Below are 23,714 nucleotides of genomic sequence, written 5' to 3'. Positions count from 1 at the left end.
AGCCAATTTGGGGGATAAATGTGGTGAAGACTGAGGGAGGATAGAGGTTACACACAGGCCAAATTTCTAGTGACAGATATGGCAACAGGAAGCAGATGATGGAATGGGACCAGCAAGGAGATGGCAGACTAAGCTGCCATCAGTGGATGAAATGTTACAGGGGATGGGCACTTGGGACATTCTCACAGTGTCCACTCTTCCTCCACTAACTGCTCCTCCCATGTCCATGCTGACCCATCCTCCTGTCTTAACTTCTTAGCTTACACCTCCTTAGTCCCTGCCAGCTTCTTCTTTTATCAGTGGTATTTCTTGGACAAATGATGCTATTTGGGCCCACAGTCTTCAAGGAGTATGTATGAGGAGATGCTTTGATGCACCTGACAGTTCTCCCCTAGACCACTGATTGACATCCCAGGAGGCTCATTTTTTTTTTTTACTTTCTTTTTTTTTTTTTATTCTGACACCCTAACAGTCCTTGTATCCAGAGAGCTTTCCAAATTAAGTTTACTTCTCCTAAACATGACAGATCTTTTTGTCTAGTGATTTCATTTTAATATCAATTGACTGTGTCCACCCCTGATCCTCAATGCCTTAGACTGCAGTTCGTCCTTTCACCTTTCCTGTATGGAATCTTGGAATTAAAATGCTCTGATACATGAACACTCCTGCTGCCGTTTCCTTAGCAGTGCCTCATTTCCTGCAAGACAGTCCAACCTCCTATCAGCATCCTGCCTAAGACTTGTCAGGCCCTGGCCTGTGCCTGCTTCCACACCTTTCCTCTGGCTCTCATTTGTATTCTGTCTTCCCCATGATTTGCAAATGCTTTCTCTTCCTTCAAGCCTGATGTACTCTGTTGGACCTCAGCCACCTGCTCCACAGCTTCCCACCATCTTTGTTCTCTTGACCAGCTTCTGCTGTTTCTTTGAGACTTAGTTCATTGATCTGTCTGGGCAGGCTCTGCCACTAGTACCTTCTCCTTGCTGGTCCCATTCCATCATCGGCTTCCTGTTGCCATAGCTGTCACTAGAAATTCGGCCTGTGTGGAACCTGCATCCTCCCTCATTGTCCACCACATTTATCCCCCAAATTGCCTCATTTTCACTGCAAATAGACACAGACATCTTTATCTAACCATCTAACTATTTTTTCCTGAGAGAAACTGAAATTACAAAGTTAAAAATGGATGTCTACTGCCCAGTGACCAAGCACAGGTATTCAGAACTCAAGCAAATGGATGAGATACATATTCTACTCATAACCCAAATGAAAGTCTTCACTGGTGGTCAGAGTTAATATTTAGTTTATTCTCCTATCACTAGATGTAAGTATATTACTTTTTTGATCTTCTATGTTCCACAGGAAGAATAGAATTATCTCCTCTCTCTGTATAGTGACTACACATCTTTATCTAAATATCTATATATCTATAGGTATCATCTATATCTAAATATCTAAATGCCTCCATACATACAAATATATCTACAATTATCTATACATCTAAATACATATATTTATAAATATGTAAGCATCTATTAATATATCTATAAATATGCCTATAGATATATTTATAGATATCTATATATCTAGACATAATATATATATGAATATATAGATAGAATATTCACTTAGCATATATATTCACATATGCAAATTTTCCTGGATGGTCATATACACTATTTCATGATCAAAATTACATACTTTCTCTACAGATCACTTCAAATTTGTAATTAGAAAGGAAATTTATTTATAATCTTGTCAGTGTGGTTGAATATAATATTTTTCTGTATGTATTTTCTGTTCCTCTAACATGCCTTCCACAGCAGGGTTTTGACTTTATCATCTTTGTATTTCCAGGGCAGACAAAAGTAACTGGACCTGAGTACCCCCCAGTAAATGTTAGTTAAATCACTTGCCTTCTGTTCTCATGCAATTGAGCAAAGCCTTATATAAACTGGAAAAATAAGCTAAATATGGGTTGTAATTTGTAAGCCTTTTGAAAGATAAGGGCAGCTTCTTAGCAATTCAATGAGAGAAATGAGGTGTTCTAGGGCTTTTCCCCTCTGCTCAAAAATGATCAAATCACCAAATTCAAGTTTTCCTACTGAAAAGACTAAAATCCCTTTCAGGGTATCTTAAGTCAAATAATGTAAAAAGAGTCAACAGCTTACCTCAAAACTCACAGCTCCATTGTGGTCCGTATCGAATGCATTGAACAGAAAATGTGCATACGTTGTAGAGTCTGAAATACAGAAAGGGAATACCATTAGGTCAGTGTTTAGTTGCCACAGAAGACTTGGCTAGAAGGTCCAAGCCTCCCTGTACTCAGGACAATCAATCCCCTCTTCCATAGTTCATGTTTTCTTCCCAGCTGTCTCCTCTCTCTTGATAGAGGACTGAAACTTGAGGTTCATGGATTGAACCCCATACAGAAGCCATAGGTGACAGATGTTCTCTGTGAGCCTCTTGCTGGAAATTCTCTGATCCTAATATGTGTCTGAATAATGGTGTCACTGGGGCTGTGAAGATAAAGAAGGGTACATTGAGGCATTGCTTTGTGCATGGCTGAGACTCTCTCTATAAGTAAAGTCATAAGAATACAAGTAAGGTGATAGTGGTGAATTGCTGTTACTTGTCATTAATCGTACTTTCTTCGTGTTTACAACTCAGGTACAGGTATTCTGAAGACTCAGGGAGGTTGAAAAACTTGCTTAAAGTCACACCATCAAAAAGTAAGTTGGCAGCTTGGAGCCTCTGAGGATGGCCTGCAGCCTGCAAGATTGGCTGATGAACTGGGGACAATGGTGACTTGGAAGTTCTGTGGCCAAGTTGGAAGTTTATTGGAGGTGCCCAAGATGTCCTGTTGCCTGCAGCTACATTCCACGGGGAGCCCCTACTCCATCTGAGTCCTGGGTGGGATTTGAGGCTCTGGGTAATGATGGACAATATGGACAGGTCGGTAACTGTCATGACTCAGGACACCAAGGACACGGAATCCCTGTAAAACCCAGTTCTTCCTCTGTGTTTTTCCTCCCTCCTTTGTCTCCCATTACTGCTTTGTTTCTCTAATCTCTATTTTTTTTTTCATTTTGAAAGTTTATTTTTCCTTATTGTTTTCTTTTCTTAGTGTCAGCTTTCATTTTAAGTGCTTTTGTGCTTGACCTTTGATCAAATTTACATGATTAGTTTAAATGTTTCTTCTCATGGGTTTTAGCCTTTTGTCTTAACCTTTGTTATCTTTTTAAAAAATCTAACCTTTCAGCTCATTGGCTCAAGCCTTATATCTTCTGTTTAAAATCGCACTTTTATTTTATGACTTTTAGCTTTAATTCTTACTGGTATTTAATCTAACTTCTATTCACTTTTTACTTTATGAATTGTTTTTTGAAGGCTGTCAAGAACTAAGTCAGAGTAGAATGAGTAGAGAATTGTCTTTCCCAAATCAAAGATAGGACAGACAACCCAGTTTTTTGAGAGCTTTGCTCTTGCCCAGTCAACGTGAACAGCATCATGGCCCTTCTTGAAACATGTTTACACCTGTCAGAAAAAATCCAGACTCTTCCTATGGTCTCAGGGACCATGGCCTACTTAGGGGTTGTTTTTCCTGACTGCTTCACCTCAGTGAAGGTCACACATTTCATACAGTCAACTCTACACTTGGTTTCGCAGAATGATGGTGACATCTTCTCTCATCTCTGAACATTAAATATAATATGAGGAATCATGAATTATTAACATTGATTTCAGTGAACTAATCAGGCACCATAATTGGATCTAAATAATATGTGAAACCATTATGTCTAGAGTGTGTGTCCATCTAGTATTGATTGATTGCAGGAAGAGATTTTTTTGTTGTTGTTTTTTTGTATATGGGACCAAGGGTTTAATTGCATTCTACTTAGAGCTATTGTTGGGAAATTTCACTGCAGAGTAATCAAGAATTGGCAGCCTGTTCTTCTTTGCAAAGTTTTCTGCTCTCAATAGTACTCTTTCACAGACTTCTTAAACTATTTAGTGCCCTCTGGAGATGTGAGTTGATAGGCAGTATGTTAAATTTATTTTAGGGGAGAGGAAAAAAAAAAAGAAGCGATTTTGCATATTTTATAACGGGGCTTCATTAAGCAAGTCTCTTGTTACCCTGTTTTTACAATCAAGGTAAACATCTTTACCCCAGCTAGCAGAACTCACCATGAATAATGGCTCAGAACAGATGATGCTTGCAATTTTTTTTTAAACTTAAAAAACAAGAGAATATAGGCATATGATAATTACTATTCTTCTCAATGTGATTTCTCTAGTTTTAATCTTGATGTATGGCAATGATGCTTTCAAGGTTTACACTAATATGTTACAGAGGACTTTTTGTTCTTGTCAATGGACTTTTGCAATTCTCCTTGAAGTTAAGCCTGATTTACATCCTAGATTTATCATGCAGATGGCTTTTGTTAATAGTGTAGTGAAGTCAGACTACCTGAATTTTAATCTCAGCTTTACTAGGGATTCACTCTGTGATCTTGGGCAAGCCGACATCTCTCTGAGTCAGTGTCCTCCTCTTCAACAAAGTGCTAATAACAGTATATATTTCATAGATATGTCATGAAGTTTAAAGGAGATAATATATGTGCATCATTTGGAGTAGTTCTAGGTATCTATTAAATAGTAGAAAATATTAGCTATTATTATTCTTTCATGAACAAGCCACTCTTATTTAACTATCTTTACAAGTGTGGTCAAATTTCTTTCAAACTTTTTTCACTTAGAACACTTCCTATTTTTGTGAAGCCGCTGTTTTGCGCCTAGGTGACTGGAGTTCTAATCTGATGCAATTTCACGCTCAATAAAGGCCAGTAAAAAATAAATGAGCCTTCTGATGGAGTCTGGGTTTTTTTCAGGCAAGTAGTGAAAATGTTTAAAGAAAGGTAGTGAGGCTACTAGCTTTGATTGAGCAAGAGGGAGGAGCCTGGCAGGGAGGTGGATGTAGAGAAAAGTCCGACTGTCCACAGGAGCTTGTGCACCCTGGCTTCACCTTACTCTGTTCTTTCCAGGCACACGGTAAATGGTAAACTATTTTTAACCGGATGAATAACTGGTGTCCTGAATTCTAGGTTCCAGTGCAGTTGAAGGTTTAAAAGACAGCAATGATCTCCCTTCTCCCCACATGTCTTGATGGTCTTTTTTGTTCACAACCTCCTTATATCACAAAAATAATCACTGAAATAGACATGCTGAGATTGTCTCTGTCTCTTATGATTGTATTGGGGAGATTAAAAGTATATGTCTAAAATTTATAGTTGGGAAACAAAATTAATAGACTCTTAGGGTAGGATGAGATCATAAGATGCCATTTATCAAGTTATCTACTTTTAACAAAAGTGGAAAATAGGTGCAGGTTGTTTTAGTGACTTAAAAAGGTCAGCTAGTTTCTAAATAGTAAAGTTGATAATGAAATGAAGACATTTCATTACCAACTCTGAAGTAAAGAACACTAGAGTAGGGGGAAAAAAAACAGAAAACTTTCTTTGGTCTGATTTCTACATTTTCTAGAAGAATGACTTCAGGCCCAGAAAAAATAAACCACTTCGTATTCACATATCTCTGTGTTGTATATATCACATTTTCTTAATCCATTCATCTATTGATGGGCATCTGGGTTGTTTCCATAATTTTACTATTGTGAATTGTGCTGCTATAAATATTGAAGTGGCTACATTGCTATAGTATGGGGATTTTAGATGTTTTTGGAAAAATATTAAGGAGCGGGACAGGGGTCATATGATGGTTCCATTCCTCGTTTACTGAGGAAACTCCACAACTAATTATTCTTCTTGTTTTGGCACAAGGAATTGAAGCCAGGAGTGCTTAACCACTGAGCTACATCCCCAATCCTTTTTATATTTTATTCTAAGATAGGGTCTCACTAAGTTGCTGAGGCTGGCTTTGAACTTGTACTCCTCTGGCCTCAGCCTCATGAGCTGCTGGGATTACAGATGTGAATCAACGTGCCTGGCTCACATCTAATTCTTGAATGATGATCATGTCTCTGGTTTGTGAAATGAAATAATTTTGGATGACTTTTCTCACCTTAACCCCTTGCTCCCACATGAATTTAAGCACAAGGTACAAAATTAGCTTAATGCATTTAAATATACAATTCATGGAATTATTACTATGGTAAGGCAGGTTACTATGCATGAATAGTAGCTTCTGTCAATACGTCCTCTAGGACTGGAGGTGCAGTTCAGTGACAAAGCACATATTTAGTCTAGTAAGGATTCAGCCTCCAGCACATACAACACACAATTGTCCTCCATAAATCACTCTAAAATATTGCTAGAGATATTGTCTTAGAGTAAGGAAGATATTCAGTGAGTGGAGTTTTCTTTTAAATTTATTTTCATAGCACTCATCTAAGTTCAAGTGCCTTGAGTCCTTTGTACCTAGCGCTGCTCAATGAATATTTCCTGACATGTTCCTCTGACTTGGGCTCATTTATTCATTCATTTAATAGCTATTAATAAGGAACCTAGTATAGCTAAAGTAAGTGCAAATTTCCTACAACATAAGTAGGAGTATTCAGAAACTCCAGTTTTCATGGGATTTTGAAATGTGTCTTGAGCTAAGAGTTTATACACTGAAGCTTCTATTATATGTGATGGTGGAAAAGTAACCACGCAGGCAATAATGCCCTCAAGCCTTTCCCTATTGTTTGCCTTCTAGTAGGCTTTCTAGAACACTTCTAGAAAGTGTTCAATACAGTTATGCCAACATCCAAAACACCAAGCAAGCTATGTGAGACATAGCTCACACTAAGCCTTAGAGAGAACTTAAAGCCAGACACAATACAGATGGACACAATACAGATTGCACAGAGGACTCTGTACAAAAGGTAAAGCACTTTTGTCATGGAAAAAGGAAAGAGATGTTGTGATTTACCCACACATCAGTGTTACTGTTCATAATGTCATAAACCTGTTGCTTTCAGACCACCCACCTGAATAAACAACGGCCCCATGGAAGTATGAAGATGGTGTGACATGAATTTGCCTGCCATTCAAGACCATGTTCTTCATTAGGACATGTTTCCTGTGCTAGCTAGCTAGCATCAGTGTAAGATACAATTTGTATGCATGATATTAATTTTTAAAATTTTAAGTCATTATTCTTTAAGATATTTCATTCCTGTCAAAGATACCTAGTACTCTTAGATTTATGCATTCAATTAACATAAATAATCAAAGAATTTCTAAGAGAATAAAAGTGATTTTCTGTAAATCCCTTTGGATTTTATAACAAGAATCCTTTGCAAAGTACATGTTCGCTGCTTCGGTAGATATTCTCTTATGTGGAAATGTTGTCTTTCGAAGAAAGATAAAATTTTAATGTGGAACCATATCCAATTTGTAGCATGTAATAACCTTTTTTGAAATAATCAAAAAGTAACTAAGATTTTCTTTTTTTTGTGGAAGCTTTGATAGCAATACCTACCAATATATTGGCAGTCAGCTAATAAAAATGATTTTGTTAAAAAATTCATGTTTTAAATAATTTAGAAATAGATGTGATGACTGAATGATACCCAAATTAAACTTTCACTAATAAAAATCCTTGCATTACATGCTGTAACCAATACCTACTGCCTGTGGTGTCAGAACAGATTTTCTCTCTGAACTGTAGCAATGAGACAGAGGAGAGGAGTTGTCCACAGTGGATCCAAATCCATGTAATAATGTGTCTCCCTGTATTTTCTCAGAATTCTAATTTAATTATTTTAAAGGACTATCTTTAACAAAAATTTGTTTCTTGCTAATCCATGCACAGAATTATTTTAAGTCCAGTCAAATACCTAACCAAATGGGTTGAAAACCAAAAGGGAATCTGATTTTTATATGAAACAACTAAAATTTAAATGGCATATAATTTTCAAAACCACTTTTTACAGATATTAGTCCTTTGTATAATTTCAGCCAGCATATGAGATGGGTGTTACTCACTCATTATAAGTATTTAACAATTTGTATTTCTCATCAGTCACTACTCCATGATCTGTGGATACAACAGCAAAGAAAACCTCTGTGACTTTGGAGATTTCTAGTGGGAAAATAGATAACAAACAGCAATCATATAAGTAAAATATGTAGTATTAGGTGGTCTTGAATGCCAAAGAGAAAAAGAAAGTGATGGGGAATGTCTAAAGTGTAGGGGTCCCTGAGAAGGTGGTATAGAGTAAAAGCAAAGGAGATGAGATATTTGGATACATATTTGGATGAAGTGAATTCCAGGCAGAAGGAATAGCAAATTGAAAAGCCCAGAAGCAGCAGTGTCATGATTGATATGTGAGTAGAAGGCAAGGAAGCCAGTGTGGCTGAATTGGGATGAGTCAAGGGGGGAGATGGGAAAGACTAAGGCGCAAGAGATCAGTGACCATGATTCAGGTTATTGGCTATGCTCTGAAAGGAGGGAAGATTTTGAGCAGAGCAGTGACATGATCTGACCTGCCATGTAACAGGGTGATTCTGGCTCATTTTGAGCATTGACCATTGTTGTGGGAAGAGGTGTCAGAACCTAGGAGAATATTTCAGAGACCACTGAAATTAATTTGGCAGGAGATGAGGGTGACTCCATAGTAAACAGCAATTGTAAAAGGTGATGGCAAAGTCAATGGCAAAGTCTAGTCTGGGCACAGAGAGAGAAGCAATGGTTGCCTGTTACGTTGAATAAAGGTCAAATAAAGGACCAGATGGTCCCCTTCCTTCTAAGGGTGAAGCCTTCTCCTTATGTTGTGTAGAGGTCAAATGAAGGACTAGACAGTTGCCTTCCTCCTCAAGGTAAAGCCTTCTCCCTAGACTCCTGATCCCTGTCTCATTCTACCTTATGCCATTATATCCCATCAAGATTTTAATTCTACTTATTATCAACCTCCTGTTGTAAGCTGTTAGCACATGGCTCTTTATAAGCTCCTTCTCTGTATATAAACAAGTTCCGTCCTTGCCTATATTAAAAAAAATAAATTCTTCCACCTATGTCTGCCTATGGCTGACATGGCTGTCATTTACTTCCTCCTCATCACCTCACTCTCCCAGCCAAGTTTCCTGTAAGTGCTGTCTCTACCGCTTGTCTCTATTTTCTCCCTTCTCATTTATCCTTTTGCCTTCTTCAGTGTGGCTTCTGTCTGTGCCCCACCTAACTCTCTTGTTCAAGCTGCCATGATCTTACAAACAATGACCTCCATGTTGCCATGTCCCAAGAATACCCCCCAATCTTCATTCCCCTGGACCTCTTGGCTACAGAGTTTAATGTCTCTATTCTCTTAATTTCTGAACTACCAATCTTGTTGGGACTTATTGTCATTTTTTTGACTGTTTGTTCTCTGTCTCCTTCACAGTTTCCTTTTCTTTATCTGGTTCTTAACATGTGCTCTGGGCTTCATGGCTGACTCCCTGCTTTCTATACTTCTCCCAGTCACCTCACCCATATCATGGCCACATCATTAGCCACCACTTCATGGTTAATAATTCCCAGATCTCCATCTCTTTCTTGGATTTTTCAATAGAGCCTCAGGTTTCTACCAAATCCTTGTTGATACTAAATCCCCACAGACACCACAAATGTAATCTGTCCAAAATTATAATCATCTACTCCTTCTGTAACTTGTTACCTGGTGCCCAGGACAGAATTCTGAAAGTTATCACAAACTCCTCTCTTCATCTCTTTCTACCATAAAAAGTCAATCAATCAATAGGTTCTGCCAGTTTAAATCATTTAAATGTCTGCACTCTTTCCCCACTTCCCAATCCTACTGTGTGTGTCCTGGTTAAAGACCTTGCTTTGCATCCTGTAATAAATTTCCGAATGCTCCCCTTGTCTGTGATGTTGCTTACATCATATCAATCCTCCACAGAGCCATCATGGAATGTATCTAAAACAAATTTTGACCATAGCACCTCTGACTTCAACCCATCAGTGCCTCTGCATCACCTCAAGGGAAATGTTCCTGTTTCTTATTATGGAATCCATGACTATTACATTTCATGCCAAATTCACACCACAGTTCTGTCAGTTTCCTGAAAATTTCTACCTTCGTTTTTAGGCTGTGCCCCTTATCTTTCTCTACATTTGCCTAGAGCATCCCTGCTACCTTTTGAAGCTGGAAGATATCACACTGTGGCAAGAAAGTTCTCCTGAAAGGTAAGATGAGGAACTGACAGACTAGATACTTTGGAAGTGGAGTGATCTCTTTGTACCTCAGTGTCCTTATTTATAAAATTTGTTGGATAATGAGGGTAAGGCATGCCAGAGCCAGGAATATATTCAATACCTCAAAATGGCATCAATTTCAGCCTATGTTCAATGCACCTGGACAACCTCTCTTTACTTCCTCTCTGTCCTTCCTGGGATCTCATCACGCCTACACTAAGCTTCCATTCTGCTATTTATAATCTCCATCTTTACATTGATACTTTACATGGACCTTGTCCCTCTGCTCCTGTAGACTACTGTCTAACACACTTTGGGGCAGGTACCACATCTGATTCCTCCCATTCCTCTTACATTAGTAGTACCTCACACATGGCTGAGCATACAGTAGGCTGGGTGATATGATGGGCATCTGTTGGGTAACTGAAGAAGAAATGTCAGATCCAACGGCAAACAATCTCTTCACTCATCTCTAGAGGGCATGACATCATTATACTATCCTCACATTTTCTTTCCAATTAAAATATTAACTTTCTCAGATGGGGAGGAGGTCATAGTTAAGTATTACTGAAAGGAGAAAGGGACAGCAAAAGTGCACCTGAGTTGGGTACAGTGGTGCACACCTATGATCTCAATGACTTGGGAGGCCAAGATGGGAGAATTGCAAGTTTGAGGCCAGCCTCAGCAACTAAGAAAGGCCCTAAGCAACTTAGTGAGACTCTGTCTCAAAATAAAACAAAAAGATCTGGGGATGTGACTTAGTGATTATGATCCTCTGAGTTTAATCTGCAGTACCAAAAAAAAAAAAAAAAAGTCCACAGAAAAATCTAGGTTATAGCCCAGGTCTGCCACTGAGCAGCTGTGTGAGTCTGAGCAAGCTGTTTGAATTCTCTAAGTCCCAGACATCATGTCTGTAAACTGAGGATAATTACATTTTCCCTAACTTTGTTAAGAAATCAGATGAGAACTATAATGCAATTTTAAAAGCCTTGTGTCATTTTGAGGACCCCTAAAAGCATTATATATTTGTGAGCCATAATACTACAGGCAGACAGTAAAATTTGTGTTAAACTGAAAAGTAACCTCTTAGATATTTGATAATTTGTAAGTAGCTCATTTCTATGATACACCAAAAATTCTATGCACTTGCATGCTGTGTATTAATTATTTTACATAAAGATTAAAAATGTAGAGTCATGCCATGAAAGATTAAACCAACTCAAGATTGCAAACATAATTCTAACTGTGAGAGTGTGTTAACAAGTACTTACCTCCCTGTGGAAAGAACTGCGAGTAAATCTCTTTGAAGGTTTCTTCATTAACAACACCACTGGGGCATTCCTAGAGAAAGTGGCAGAGAAGTGATATGAGCAAAGTGTTCATAAAACTGATTTTTTTTTTGCACATTTGAAAACAGAACTGTCTGCCGTGCAAAACTGCACCTAGAAAGGAAACCATCCATCCATTATAACCAAGATAATAAAAAGCATGCTGTAAACTTCTCCTTGTTCCAGTATTCACAGAATAAAAAACAATATTGCAAATGTATGTATTTTTGCATATTGAGCATCAAAGCAGGTCTGACCTATTCAAAACCACTCAGTTCTCTTAATAACATATGTATTTATTATCACTAATGTAAGAAGTAATGCATTGTTTTTCATACCACCAACATACTGCAAAATGCTTATGATATGGACTTCGCTGGATCTTGGTTCAGTATCCTCTTGAGATTATCTAAACCCACCTAATCTTGAGTTCAAATAATAAAATTGAGACTCTGGGTCTAATGTGGCTCAAAAATCTTCAAGTAGGAATAGTTAGTGATTGTTTGGCAGTACACAATGAGATGCTCTTACAAAAAAGTGACCTTGAGTCAGATGGCCTCCAAGTATTTTTAAACATTTAGAGGCCAGTTACTCACCTGTAATATGCTACATATGAGAAATTTTCAATTATCTCATTTGTGTGGTTCAAAGGTCATACCTTTGATATGTAAACATTTTTAACTGATAGTTTCAATATGAATTTGTCCTTACAGAGCTTGTCAATACATTTTTCTTTCATTTGATCATTAGAACAAATTCATGACTTAGGTAGCTAAAAGACAAAATGGAAGCCAGCTTGGAAATTGGTTACTAGGCAAAAGACTGAGGAAGCAGCAAGGAGAAGTTGGGACTTCCCAGGTCACTATAAGATTTTATATTAAATGACTCCAAGGACCTAGAGTGTTGGAGCAAAGAAAAGACAACTGGATACAAATGAGCTAAATCACCAGCAAGCAAACCAAACAGGAGGGTTAATTTTAGGTACTCACCTCTCAGAGCCTCAGGGCCTAAGTATTTGGCCAAGCATTATTTTGGATGATGCTGTGGTGTTTATGGGTGAGATCTGCATTTAAGTCTGTGGATGTAGTAAAGCAAATTGTCCTTAGTAAAGTTGGTGGGACTCTTAGTTACTTGAGGGCCTGAACAGAGTATAGACTGACTTCCTAGAGCAAGAAGGAACTCTCCTGTAGACTGCCTTCAGACAGTTCATCTGCAACAGGACTCCTGTCTGGCTCACCGGCAGGTTATCTTTGTTTCACCCTAAGTCCTTCCTGACTCTTCAGCCTGCTGGCCTCCTCCAACAAATATTGGACTGGCCAAGCCTCTATAATATGTGAGTCCATTCCTTAAAAAATTTTCTCTCTCTCCATGTATCTATACAAAAATCAACTATTTCTTTTTCTCTAGTGAACCATGAATAAACATCAATAAATTGATAAGTAACAGCTACATCTTTCAAAAGGAAAAGAGTAGTATGTATGCAGCTAATGATTCAAAAGGTTTAACTGAATAACTCGATCTAGTTGGCAACAACAGAACAATTATAAGAGCAAATAAACACCTGTAGCTGGACCTTCTCACACATGGAAATTGATATTTATTGGCTGTTTATCTCTGAGCCATCTGCTTGGGGAGGGCATCGAGGGGAAGCAAATACAAAGCTCTCTGACATCAGGTGGTAAATCTGTGCAAGGTCAGAGCTGGAAAAGTGACTCAGAGGTACAGTGATGTTGGTATACGTGAGAAGGGAAGTACAGTGACACCCACACTCAGTCAACTCATCAGCCAGGTTTGGACTTGAGAAGCACTGGATAGATATACCTAATAATGTGAAATGACATTTAGAGAGTGGCTGTCCTGTATGTGTTTGTTTTATGTTTATGTCTGTGTCAGATGAACTTGTTTTTCTCATAAAGAAAGCATGCAGCCAAATCTCAGGATGGTAAGTCCCACCAGGTATATTTCTCTTTATCCATCTTGCACTCATCTCACTGATTTTCATTTCTAGAAAATTCATAATGTGTACCTATGGTTCTAGGAAATCTTCTAAAGCTGGGGCCGCAGGAATATACAAGGCAAAGTTTCTGCCCCTATAGAGCCTGTATCCAAATGGAAGAATAAAGAGTCCATTCAGGCTCCTACAAACAACAGACTAAACAAACAAATTAAAAATAAGGGTGGCTTGTAAACAATAGAAATTGATTTCTTGCTGTTCTGAAAGTTCAAGTTCTCAGGTCATCAGATTCAGTGTCTGGTGAGGGAGGGTCTGTTGATTGCTCACAGGTTGTGCCCTGCAGCTGTGTTCTGTGATGGAATGGGTGAGGGGATCTCTTGGTATTTTATACAGGGCTCTGTCCGCATGATCTAATGGTCTCCCAAAATCCCCACCTCCTAATGCCATGGCTTTGGGGTTAGAACTTCAAATCTGAATTCTAGGCTACAGAAAAAAAAAAAAAAACATTAACAAAGAACAACAATAATACAAAAGATCACGGAAAAAAAAAACAATTCAGAGAATGATGATCTTTTATTTATTTTGGGCTTCATATTCAAACAAATACATTTTTCTACTTTTTGGGTGAGAAAAATTGAGCAAAGTCTGTCTATAAGACCCTAGTAATTTACAAGATGGTACAAATGGTGTTTTCTTTAAAGAAGACACCATTTGTATCATCTTGTAAATTTTTCTTTTTTCCTCACTTTGTTGTGATCTCTCCACAAAAATGGTCACTCCTCCTCTCCACTAAGAATGAAATTGGCCAAGCTGCACAGATAGTATAGTGTAAACAACCTAGCTATATTAGTTAGGCTAACTCTTGCTGCTATAACAAACAGGTCTCTAAACATATAATACATTTTTTTAAAACTGTAGTGCAGTTCTTGCTTACATAAGAGTCTTGAGTGAATGTAAAAAGGAGTTGATAGCTCTTTTCCTCAGAGCTACTTAGGGATGGTGGCTAATGAAGACTTGGCCATCTTCAACATGTGGCTTCTGAAGTTTCTGTGATTGTCTCATGCAAAAGGAAAAAAAGACCCTTGAGGAGGACACATGAGAGGTTCTTATGAGCCAGGTCATAAAGTGGTACACATCATTTCCATGTTCATTTTGCTGGTTAGAAATCTTCTAATATGTTCACTCCAAACCATAAGAGAACTTTTATGAGTTGAGAAAGATTAGAATACAAATTTTATGAAGAATTAGGAATGTCTGCCCTAGTGACATATTTGAAAGATCCTCGTATACTTCTGCTATGAAATAGTTCTACCATTGATGTTTTATGTGCCCATTAACAAATCATTTAGCAGCATAAATTGTCTCCATTTCATTGATTTCAATTTTAAAGGCTGATACTTGTAAGTAAACAAGTACAAAGACATCTAAACATTGGAGTATGAATTTGCTCATTAGACTTGCCTAAGAGGAAGAATCCAGGATTAGGGAAAACCTCATTCTTCCATCTTTTGAGAAGTTGTTAATAACCTTCTGCAGGCCCTTGTGGATTCTATATTATATTTTCTAATGACATGTTTTCTGGTTGTTATTAATAAATGATTATTCAATAAAAATATGTTCATTGTGAAAAATAATCAACCATAAACCAACTATTGTAATAACATTTTTGTGATTTTCCAAAGCATATATTAATAATATACTCTACAAATAAAATTTGGATAATACAAAAGCATAATACTTTTATCTTATAATATTTTTAACTTAAAAAAATATACTCTGAACATTTTCCCTGTCGTGATTTTTAATGGCTGTGTAATGACGCATTCATTGAACTTGCCACATTGCTGCATACTGAAGCGATTTCAGAATTTGGGGAGCAACATAGGAATAATGATGTAATTAATATTCAGGGTATACATCTGTGACTGCACCTGTGGTTTTTTCTTTACAGCTAATCCCAGAGGAGAATCACAGGACCAAAGGGTTTAAACCACTTAAAGCTTTTCATATGCACAGTCACATTGCTTTCCAAAAGGCTGTACCAGGCTGTGCTGCCACCACCACTAGTTTATGAGGAAGTCTCCTCCCTGGAGGGGCTGCTGGCCAGAATCACATGGGGATTTGACATGCACAGAATTCCATGAGCAAACAGCAACAATGCCCTTCCCTCATGGATCTAATCGTCATTCTGAAAATTACCAGAGGACATCAAGGGATTTGTACGGATCTCTCCAAGGGATAAAGCAATTTGCCTTGTTTTTCATGCAGACAAGGATGCTCTGATGGCAATCAGCTGGACCACATTAGCACGACAACAGTTTGCTGAGCACAAAATAAACAACTCAATGCCTTCCTGTGCATGCTCTTAACATTTTCACCCAACCTGAAAGGGGGGAATTATTTTTCGATAAGGAAAATGAACAGAGATATTAAGTTGCTTGAGTCATGGTTCTTGACAGAGTCATCTATTTGCTTGCTCTTTCAACAAATAGTTATCGAGTGCTTTTTATGTGTCAATAAATAGTCCATGTGCCTGCTACCATTCTGAGCAGTGAGACTATGCAAGAGTGAGTCAGAAACGGTCCCTTGTTTGCTTTTGTGGTACATGAAGTTCACTCGAATCCAACTCATACCTCCCTGACTCTCTTAATTGCAATGCCCTCCTGTCTTCTGCAATGACATCATTTTCCCCCAGCAGAACTGAAAACATCGTCTCCTGTGGGTCATCTGTGGAAATATTCCTTTTGGGAAGGTAGTCAACAGAGCCCCTGTTTTGTCTGTGGTGGAGAGAACCACACACAAAAGGAAGCCATTTCACTCAAAACTAGAGGCACTGATTACACACACACACACACACACACACACATATTGTGAGTTGTGGTTTAAGGAAAAATGCTTTGATTTCTCTTTCAGAGATTGTGGCCTTTAGTCTGAGGAGGACTGCCCCATCTTCCTCTTCACCATGTGCACTGTCTGCCCTAGTGAATGGCTGAACAGTGGAGTGCTGTGGCAAAAATTCTGGTTTAAGGGCACGCAACTCCAGCCAATGTTGGAGCAAAAGTTAAGAAGCTGGAGGTTCCCAACACCCCACTGGCTGGGACATTAATCAGATGACTATTGTACTCCCTTTATTGCTTCTTAATCCTTCACCATGTTATGATCAGAATGCAATAAATATGGAATGAGTTTTCTTACACATAACTGACATAGATATTCCTGTTGGTGAAGAAACACTTCCTTGTCCTGTTAGAACTTATCTCATTCTTGCTCGTGACACTCTCCAGTCCTCTCAGGTAGTATTGTGACACAGGTGAGGGTTGTGATCAGTTATTGATATACAACCAATAGTTATACAATCTATCAGTAATATCAATATTAATGGATTATCAATATTTTATAACAATGTGAGGACGATGGCGATGACAATGATGATAATCTAGTCCATATGAACACTTCTATGCTTCTGGTATTATGTTAAATGTCAAGTTGGGTTATCTCATATGAAGGGATAGATGCTAGTATTAGATCTGTTTTACAGACTACATTGTCTTAGTGAGAAATTGACAACTTTCCCGTAATAAGAAAATGTCAGAGCATAGTCTAGAGATCATAAGCTCAGGAAACATGAGTGTTGAGGCAACCCTCAGGAGGATCTAATCCAGTGGACTTATTTTAAAGGTAGGATAACAAGGGAGAGAACGTTACAGGAATTGCTCATCATGACTCCATGTACTGTGGAGCTTCACTTCCTGTCTGGGTTTCCTGAAGTGTGGGCTCATTTTGACACCACAAATGCCTTCATGTCCATACAATTGCTGGTGTTTTCTGCCATATAGTAGAGCAAGCTAGTACAATGCTTGAGTTCTTGGGCTTGGCGTTAAGTAGAAAGCAGACTTGGTTGGAACCCCAGCCACATATGGGCTGGGAAAGTTGTCTATTTCTCACTAAGTCTCCTTCTCTGTAGAATAAGGATATATCGAGCGCAGAGGGATGTTTTGAAAATTGCATATTATGTTTTCTTAGTCCTTGACCTCGCACTCATATTTGCCCATTAATTATTAACTGTTAGTACAATAATAATAATCTAGAATTTGGTAAGAACACCATAATACAATGGGTTAATGTAACATCAATGTGGATAAACTAGGGTTAATTTGTATGCATCAATATGTTTGAATCCAATACAGGTCTGAAATGATCTTATAAAGCAAATATGAGTTATACTGCTTACCCTAGCATTATAAATTGAATTTTCTCTTTCTAATGTCATCATAGTTTACCCTCAAAGACAGGAGGATACTGTAAATGTAAATGACAGCTGAGACAAATAAAGGCTGTCATCCTGGAAATAAATATCATTAGAAATCCAAGAGCCTTTAATTTATCAGTTTAAATGAAAATTTCCTCTAGCATTGTTTATGTGAGTATGAGTATGTTAATAAGTATGCTATAACACTGTCATCGTGAAGTGCTGGGGATGGTATTTCAGAGAGGGGTCCATGTATGCATAGGAAACTGCTAAGAAAATTATTTTGTAAGAAAGATGAATCAGGAGTCCTTTTGTTTTTTGTTCTTTTTTGTTTGTTTGTTTTGGAGATTGAATCCAGGGGTGTTTACCACTGAGCCACATCCCCAGTCCTTTTATTTTATTATTTTTAAAAATTTTGAGACAGTGTCTTGCTCATTTGTTGAGGCTGGCTTTGAACTTGTAATCCTCCTGCCTCAGCCTCCTGAGTTGCTAGAATTCCAGGATGTGCCACTGCACCCGGCCTCTTGTGTTCTTACACTTTTGCCTCATAAAATCTTTGAACATTTCCTGTAAAGTTATTAGAACTCTGGGGGAATGCACTAGAAATGGTTGCACTGGTATTCAAATCAGATGTATAATAATGCACATGATTATAATATTAAACATCCCAATGATATTTCACCACGAGCTGAATATTTTCCTAAGTAATTATTTTCTAATAAATGCCATTCCCTCAGGTTCAGAACTATTATCAAATATTTAGAAATAATTCTTCAGTGATCAAAAGAGAATTATAGTACAAATAGTTCATAGGAAAATAACTGAAATGAAAAGTGTTTTTGAAATAAATATTTCTTTGGGGATCCTCTTGTGATATATGTAATATCACATTTTTAAAGTATCCCTGTATTTTATCACCTTTCACATGAACCTCCGTGCTAAGAATGGATACATGGCAGTGGTTGTGAGGTACTTAAACTGAGGCCTTGATTTTTCTACCATCATGTCATCCATGTTGTATCCAACAGCTGTTCTTTCCACTCTTCTTAACACAGAACAGACTAATATTTCTTGAGTAGTTAACGCAGGCAAAGGAAAACACAAAGACTGGAAAATAGTCTCACGTTCAAAGTAACAAAAGAGGAGGCTCACATCATCATCCAAATGAGAACGACAATCCATGCCACCTGCAAGGATAGATGACAGGTGTGGTGGCCCTTCCTGGAGCAGGTTACCACCCTAAGCAGCACAGTTGTTAGAGATCATACTGAATGTAGGCTGTGTGCAAGTTCGTAAACAGAGACCAGCAAGCGTCCTCCACACATAGTAAGTCCTGTAGCAATAACTCAGGTACACAAGAAAGGACCCTCAGTTGGAAAGGCAAATACAACAGGATTTCCAGCGTGGTAGTTGTTAGGCATTTTATCAACAAAGACACACTCTTTTTAAACACTTGGGAAGTTAATATTTTCTGGTTCCTGATAGTTGGCAGGAACCATGTGACCGGCTTGGGTCAACTAATGGAGAGTCGAATTGTTGATGTCAGACCCAGGAGAGTTCTCTTTCTTTCTGGCTGGACAAACACGCAAGAGATGGTTTCTGCTCCACCAGTTGCTTGAGGGACTGTGATGTGCAAAGCCCCCTGCTGACCTGGGATGACCATAGACTACAGATGAGAAGCACATCTTTTAACATTTGTGGCCACTGAGGTATTTTTTTTATTAAGTAATATTCTGGTGGCTACACCAGGTCAGGACAGAAAAGTAGGATTCTTATCTGGACCACAGAATCCTCTTCCAGGTTATTGGTGGAGTTCACTGTCTTGTGGTTGCAGGACTGAGGTCTTGTTACCTTGTTGGCCGATATTTCATGGACTCTCTCAGCTCCCTTCTCATGGAGTTCTTGCCATCTTCAAACAAGCAGAGACAGGCTGAGTTCTTCTCACACCGATTCTCTCTGACTCCTGGTTTGTGAAGGACTCATATGACCAGACCATGTTCACAAGGATGCTCTCTGCATCTTAGGGACAACTGATTTGAAACTTTATTTTTGCCTGTGAAATGTCTCCACAGCAGTACCTTGATTGGTGTTTGATTGAATAATCACAAGCAAAGACTCTCATGTGGCCACCTTTAGATACCCACAGCCTGCTTCTTCTCTATGGGGCCTGGCTTTGGTTTGTACAGCAGCTTCTGTTTAACAGGTTTTTCTACAGTTACATTCACAAGTACATCAAAGGACTGAAACTATTCATACTTACACAAATAGTGTACTATTTCCAACTCAATTGTCCACTGTACTATTTGGGGCCCTAGCTTAACAAGATTTTAAAGGGATATATACTGTAGTCTATAGACTCAGCAGTGCAAAGACAGCTGTGATGGCAAAACTGAATGTGTCTTTTGTACATGCTATGGATCTATCTGTGGCAGTGTGACCTGTGCTTATTTATTTCTGCTATCATCAGGGTCATTATGCAAATCTTTTTAGTTGATTGAACTATTTCAGATTGTCATGGCATAATCTCAATGATACTACCAAAAATAAAATCAACTGAATAAAAAGCTCTACTTAAGAGAATATACATGCATAGTATGGTGGTGCACACCTGTAATCCCAGTGACTCCAGATGCTGAGGCAGGAGGATCACAAGTTCAAAGTCAGCCTCAGCAAAAGTGAGGCACTAAGCAACTCAGTGAGACCTGGTCTCTAAATAAAAATATACAAAAAAGAGCTGGGGATGTGGCTCAGTGGCTGAGTGCTCTTGAGTTCAGTCCCTGGCACCTCCCATGCAAAAAAAAAAAAAAAAATTGATTCCTTGATAACTTCATTAAGCTTATCATCTCTGGACTTATGTGGGATTACACACTTTCTTCATTGTATAAGCCTCTTTGTTGATTGACTTTCTGTTGCTTATAGTCAAAAGCATCCTAACAAAGCTTTTATCTTCTTGTCATTTTGTTATATATCTCTATAGAATGTGAAAATGAGAGTCCACTTTATAGTTTGCTAAAAGTTACAAGTCTGGTAAAAGTTCTTCTGGACAAAGTGTAATCTACAGACTGCAGTGGTAGGTGTGTTCTATGAAGTTGATTCATTCTGTTTTGGTCATGAATTTTTAAAAACCTATTGCAAAGTATATCCAAAGAAGCTCTGAGGGAATGTTGGGGTTGAGTGTGAATAAAACTAACTTTTTAATGATCACCCATGGTTTGCTGGGCAATGATCCAGGTAGTATAGAAGATATAGTGTTCTCATTAAATCCTCATAACAAGTTCGGGAGATAGATATTTTCTCACATAGTCTACAAGAAATGAGCTCAGAGTGGTTTGAGGAACTTTGCCAAGGTCAGAGAGATTTTAAGCAGTGGGGCTGGGATTTGAACCTGAGTTGTGCTAAAAAGCTTTTAAATCTGACTAAGCTTCTTCAGTGAAAGGAAAATGAAACTATGGAAAAGAAAAAGAATAAATGAGGAGTTTTCCTTCCAGTGTTTTTTAATCCTATTAATCCATCAAAACAAATATTATTAATTATTTCTTTCTTTAAATATTCAAATGCCAAGCACTTGGCTGGACACTGAGACAAGCAGGCTGGTCCTTATCTCTCAGGAGCTGATAGTCTGTGGAGGAGACAGGCATTATTCAAATATTCACACAAATCAATCTCCTATTGTATCCTGCCAGGATAAAAGAGCATGCAAATCTAATCCTTTTTTTGAATTCAAATATCCCAGGTGAGGAGATGCAGAGAGGAACCTCAAATTCTCTGGTCGTCTGCTCTCATGAAGAAGATGTAAGGCACATCAGGCCCTGTTCTAAACATATTTTGCTATACACCCCTTTGTCTTTCCCTTTGTCTTACCAATTGCAAACTACAGTTTCCGGGAGGAGCCCTGTGTCTCTGAATCTTTGTTCTAAGTCAAAGCAATACTTACTCTGCTTCACAAACTCTGTTGTAAATACTAGAGAAGTTTCCACCGCTCTTTGCCTTTACCTGATGGTTCCTCTGGAGGGGATAGTTAACAAAGGGTCGTGAGGCTGCCTAGGAGTAAAGTCATGGCTAGAACTTCAATGCTTCCAAGTTCTTGGGTGGGACAGTCAAGCTTCCTCCTCTTCTCCGTAGTGACCCGTGTGGCTCAGTGGGTGACCCTGTCCCAGTTACTCTCAGTAAGTGGCCACAGAACACTTTAGAGTGCTCTTTGGAGATCAGAGGATACACAGAGATGAGCTGACCTTGAACAATTTCAGCAATTCATTGTAATATTGAGACACAAGGGGGCAGCAGTGTCCTCTCTCTTAACCAGAAACAATTCTGGTTCTTGTTCTTCACGGATTGCTCTTTTTCCTAAGCTTGGTGCATGTCCAGGTAAGTTTCTTTCAAGAAAGCTATTCCCATTTTATGAAAAGTGACAGTGAATCTTGCTTCCACAATTAGATACCTAGAAAAATTAACTCTTTCAGGGAAAGGGGCCCAGAGATTCTTCCTTCCAGGTATTATGCTTGGAATAAGTGGGACAAAATTTATGGTCACTTTTTTGATAACAAGGCTAATCTTGGTTTTAGTGGCACAAAATATGTAGGCCTAAGGAAACAATGAAGCTAGCAACAAGATACAACAAAAATTCCATTGCTTGATTTTAGAAACATTATAAAATTGATCTTTAGTCCTATGATCTGTGGAAACAGGCTGTCTGGGTCTACCTCAGTGTTTTGCAGGGGAATATTTTAAAACTTCATAAGGGTCATACCTATCTTGGGAGTATTTATTAGAATTCTTGAATAAAAATAAATCGTATGCAAAATTTAGCATACCTCACTACACTTTAACTATGCAGGGGATTGTTTCCACGGTGACACTGATCATTATGAACCTGCTTGTTTCTGTCATCTTTTTCATATGATGTAGGCCATTATATTTATCCATATTAAATACTATCTGCTTATTTAATTGCAGAGTATTTCTCTTTCTTTCTTTCTTTGTTTTGAATCCCTAACCAATCTCTCATTTTCTGTGTTATTGCTGAAATTATAGCTTTCGGAATTTGACACCACCTGGCTTAAAATCTGCTCATGTCACTTACTGGCTGTGAGACTTCAGATAAATGACTTGACTTCTGTGAGTGGGACAAAGCCTGGGTTTTTTCCACCTTTTGTTCGTTAATCACATATTTTTGAAAACACATTGTCAGTCAAAGTGTGGTAAGAATTAGGGATACAGCAATCAACCAGACAGACCGGGTGCCCGTGTGGAGTTTAATGTCTATCTGAAGAGGCACCGTATGACAAAGATCTGCCCAGAGGAGCATTCAGTTATGGCTGTGCCCAGTGCTACAAAGACAGTGTGGAAGATCTGTCAACTCCAGGAAAGGCCCCGGGGAAGACTTCCTGAGGAAGGGACATTTAAGCAGAGACCTGAGGATGAACAGAAGTTAGCTAGAGATAGAGCAGGGAGAGGGAACAGGGGACCAAGCATGCACTGAAGCCTGTGATACAATCACATGCTAAAGAGATATGAGTGTGCTGGAGTATGGCGGCCAGACAAGGCTTAGTTGATTCCAGGCTAGCTATGTGAAGGACCAAGGTCTTTGCCATTCTTAAAGTAGGTTCAATATTCAGGAGTCTCTCAACATCTGTGGGTTCAGCAGCTGTGGATTCAACCAAATGTAGGTGGAAAATATTATTTTAAAAAATACAGAAAGTTTCAAAAAACAAAATTGAATTTGCAGCTCATTGAGCACTATGCTGAGTCCTCATTAGTGAAGTGACATGCAGACGCACCCTGCTCTGGCTTCCTGTCTGTTCACAAATCCTCGGTCTCTCCCTAGCACGACCTTGGGGAGCACCATTTACTTTGTGCCTCCCTCACAATGGTATAGGCAAGTAGGCCTAGCATGGTTCTCCCTCTACTGAGCACCACACACCTTTTTTATTCCTTGTTATTATTCCCTAAACAATAGAGTATTACAACTATTTACACAGCGTTTATATTGCAT

At 38.5% G+C, this 23,714-nt stretch overlaps 2 protein-coding genes across 6 annotated transcripts in view; one reads left to right on the top strand and one right to left on the bottom strand.

Moving 5' to 3' along the window:
• Pacrgl (parkin coregulated like) overlaps positions 1-7,494 on the top strand; it is a 52,291-nt gene extending 44,797 nt beyond the window's left edge. Inside the window, exons 9-10 of the mRNA XM_046423833.2 lie at positions 2,668-2,729; positions 6,980-7,494. Coding sequence (XP_046279789.1) covers positions 2,668-2,682 — 15 coding nt within the window. The 3' untranslated portion in view covers positions 2,683-2,729; positions 6,980-7,494. The remainder of the gene's footprint in view (positions 1-2,667; positions 2,730-6,979) is intronic.
• Kcnip4 (potassium voltage-gated channel interacting protein 4) overlaps positions 1-23,714 on the bottom strand; it is a 500,726-nt gene that overhangs the window by 21,274 nt on the left and 455,738 nt on the right. For all 5 annotated transcript variants that reach the window (XM_058572393.1, XM_046423834.2, XM_058572392.1 and 2 more), the window contains exons 3-4: positions 11,463-11,532; positions 2,169-2,239 (exon numbers count right to left, since the gene is read on the bottom strand). In XM_058572393.1, coding sequence (XP_058428376.1) covers positions 2,169-2,239; positions 11,463-11,532 — 141 coding nt within the window. The remainder of the gene's footprint in view (positions 1-2,168; positions 2,240-11,462; positions 11,533-23,714) is intronic.

The sequence above is a fragment of the Marmota monax genome, unplaced genomic scaffold (genome assembly GCF_021218885.2).
Source record: "Marmota monax isolate L192 unplaced genomic scaffold, Marmota_monax_Labrador192_F-V1.1 WCK01_AAM20220418_F8-fsc00009, whole genome shotgun sequence".
NCBI classification, from domain to species: domain Eukaryota; kingdom Metazoa; phylum Chordata; class Mammalia; order Rodentia; family Sciuridae; genus Marmota; species Marmota monax.
Note: the sequence above shows the minus strand (reverse complement) of the source record. Positions and strands in the feature narration are given on the sequence as shown.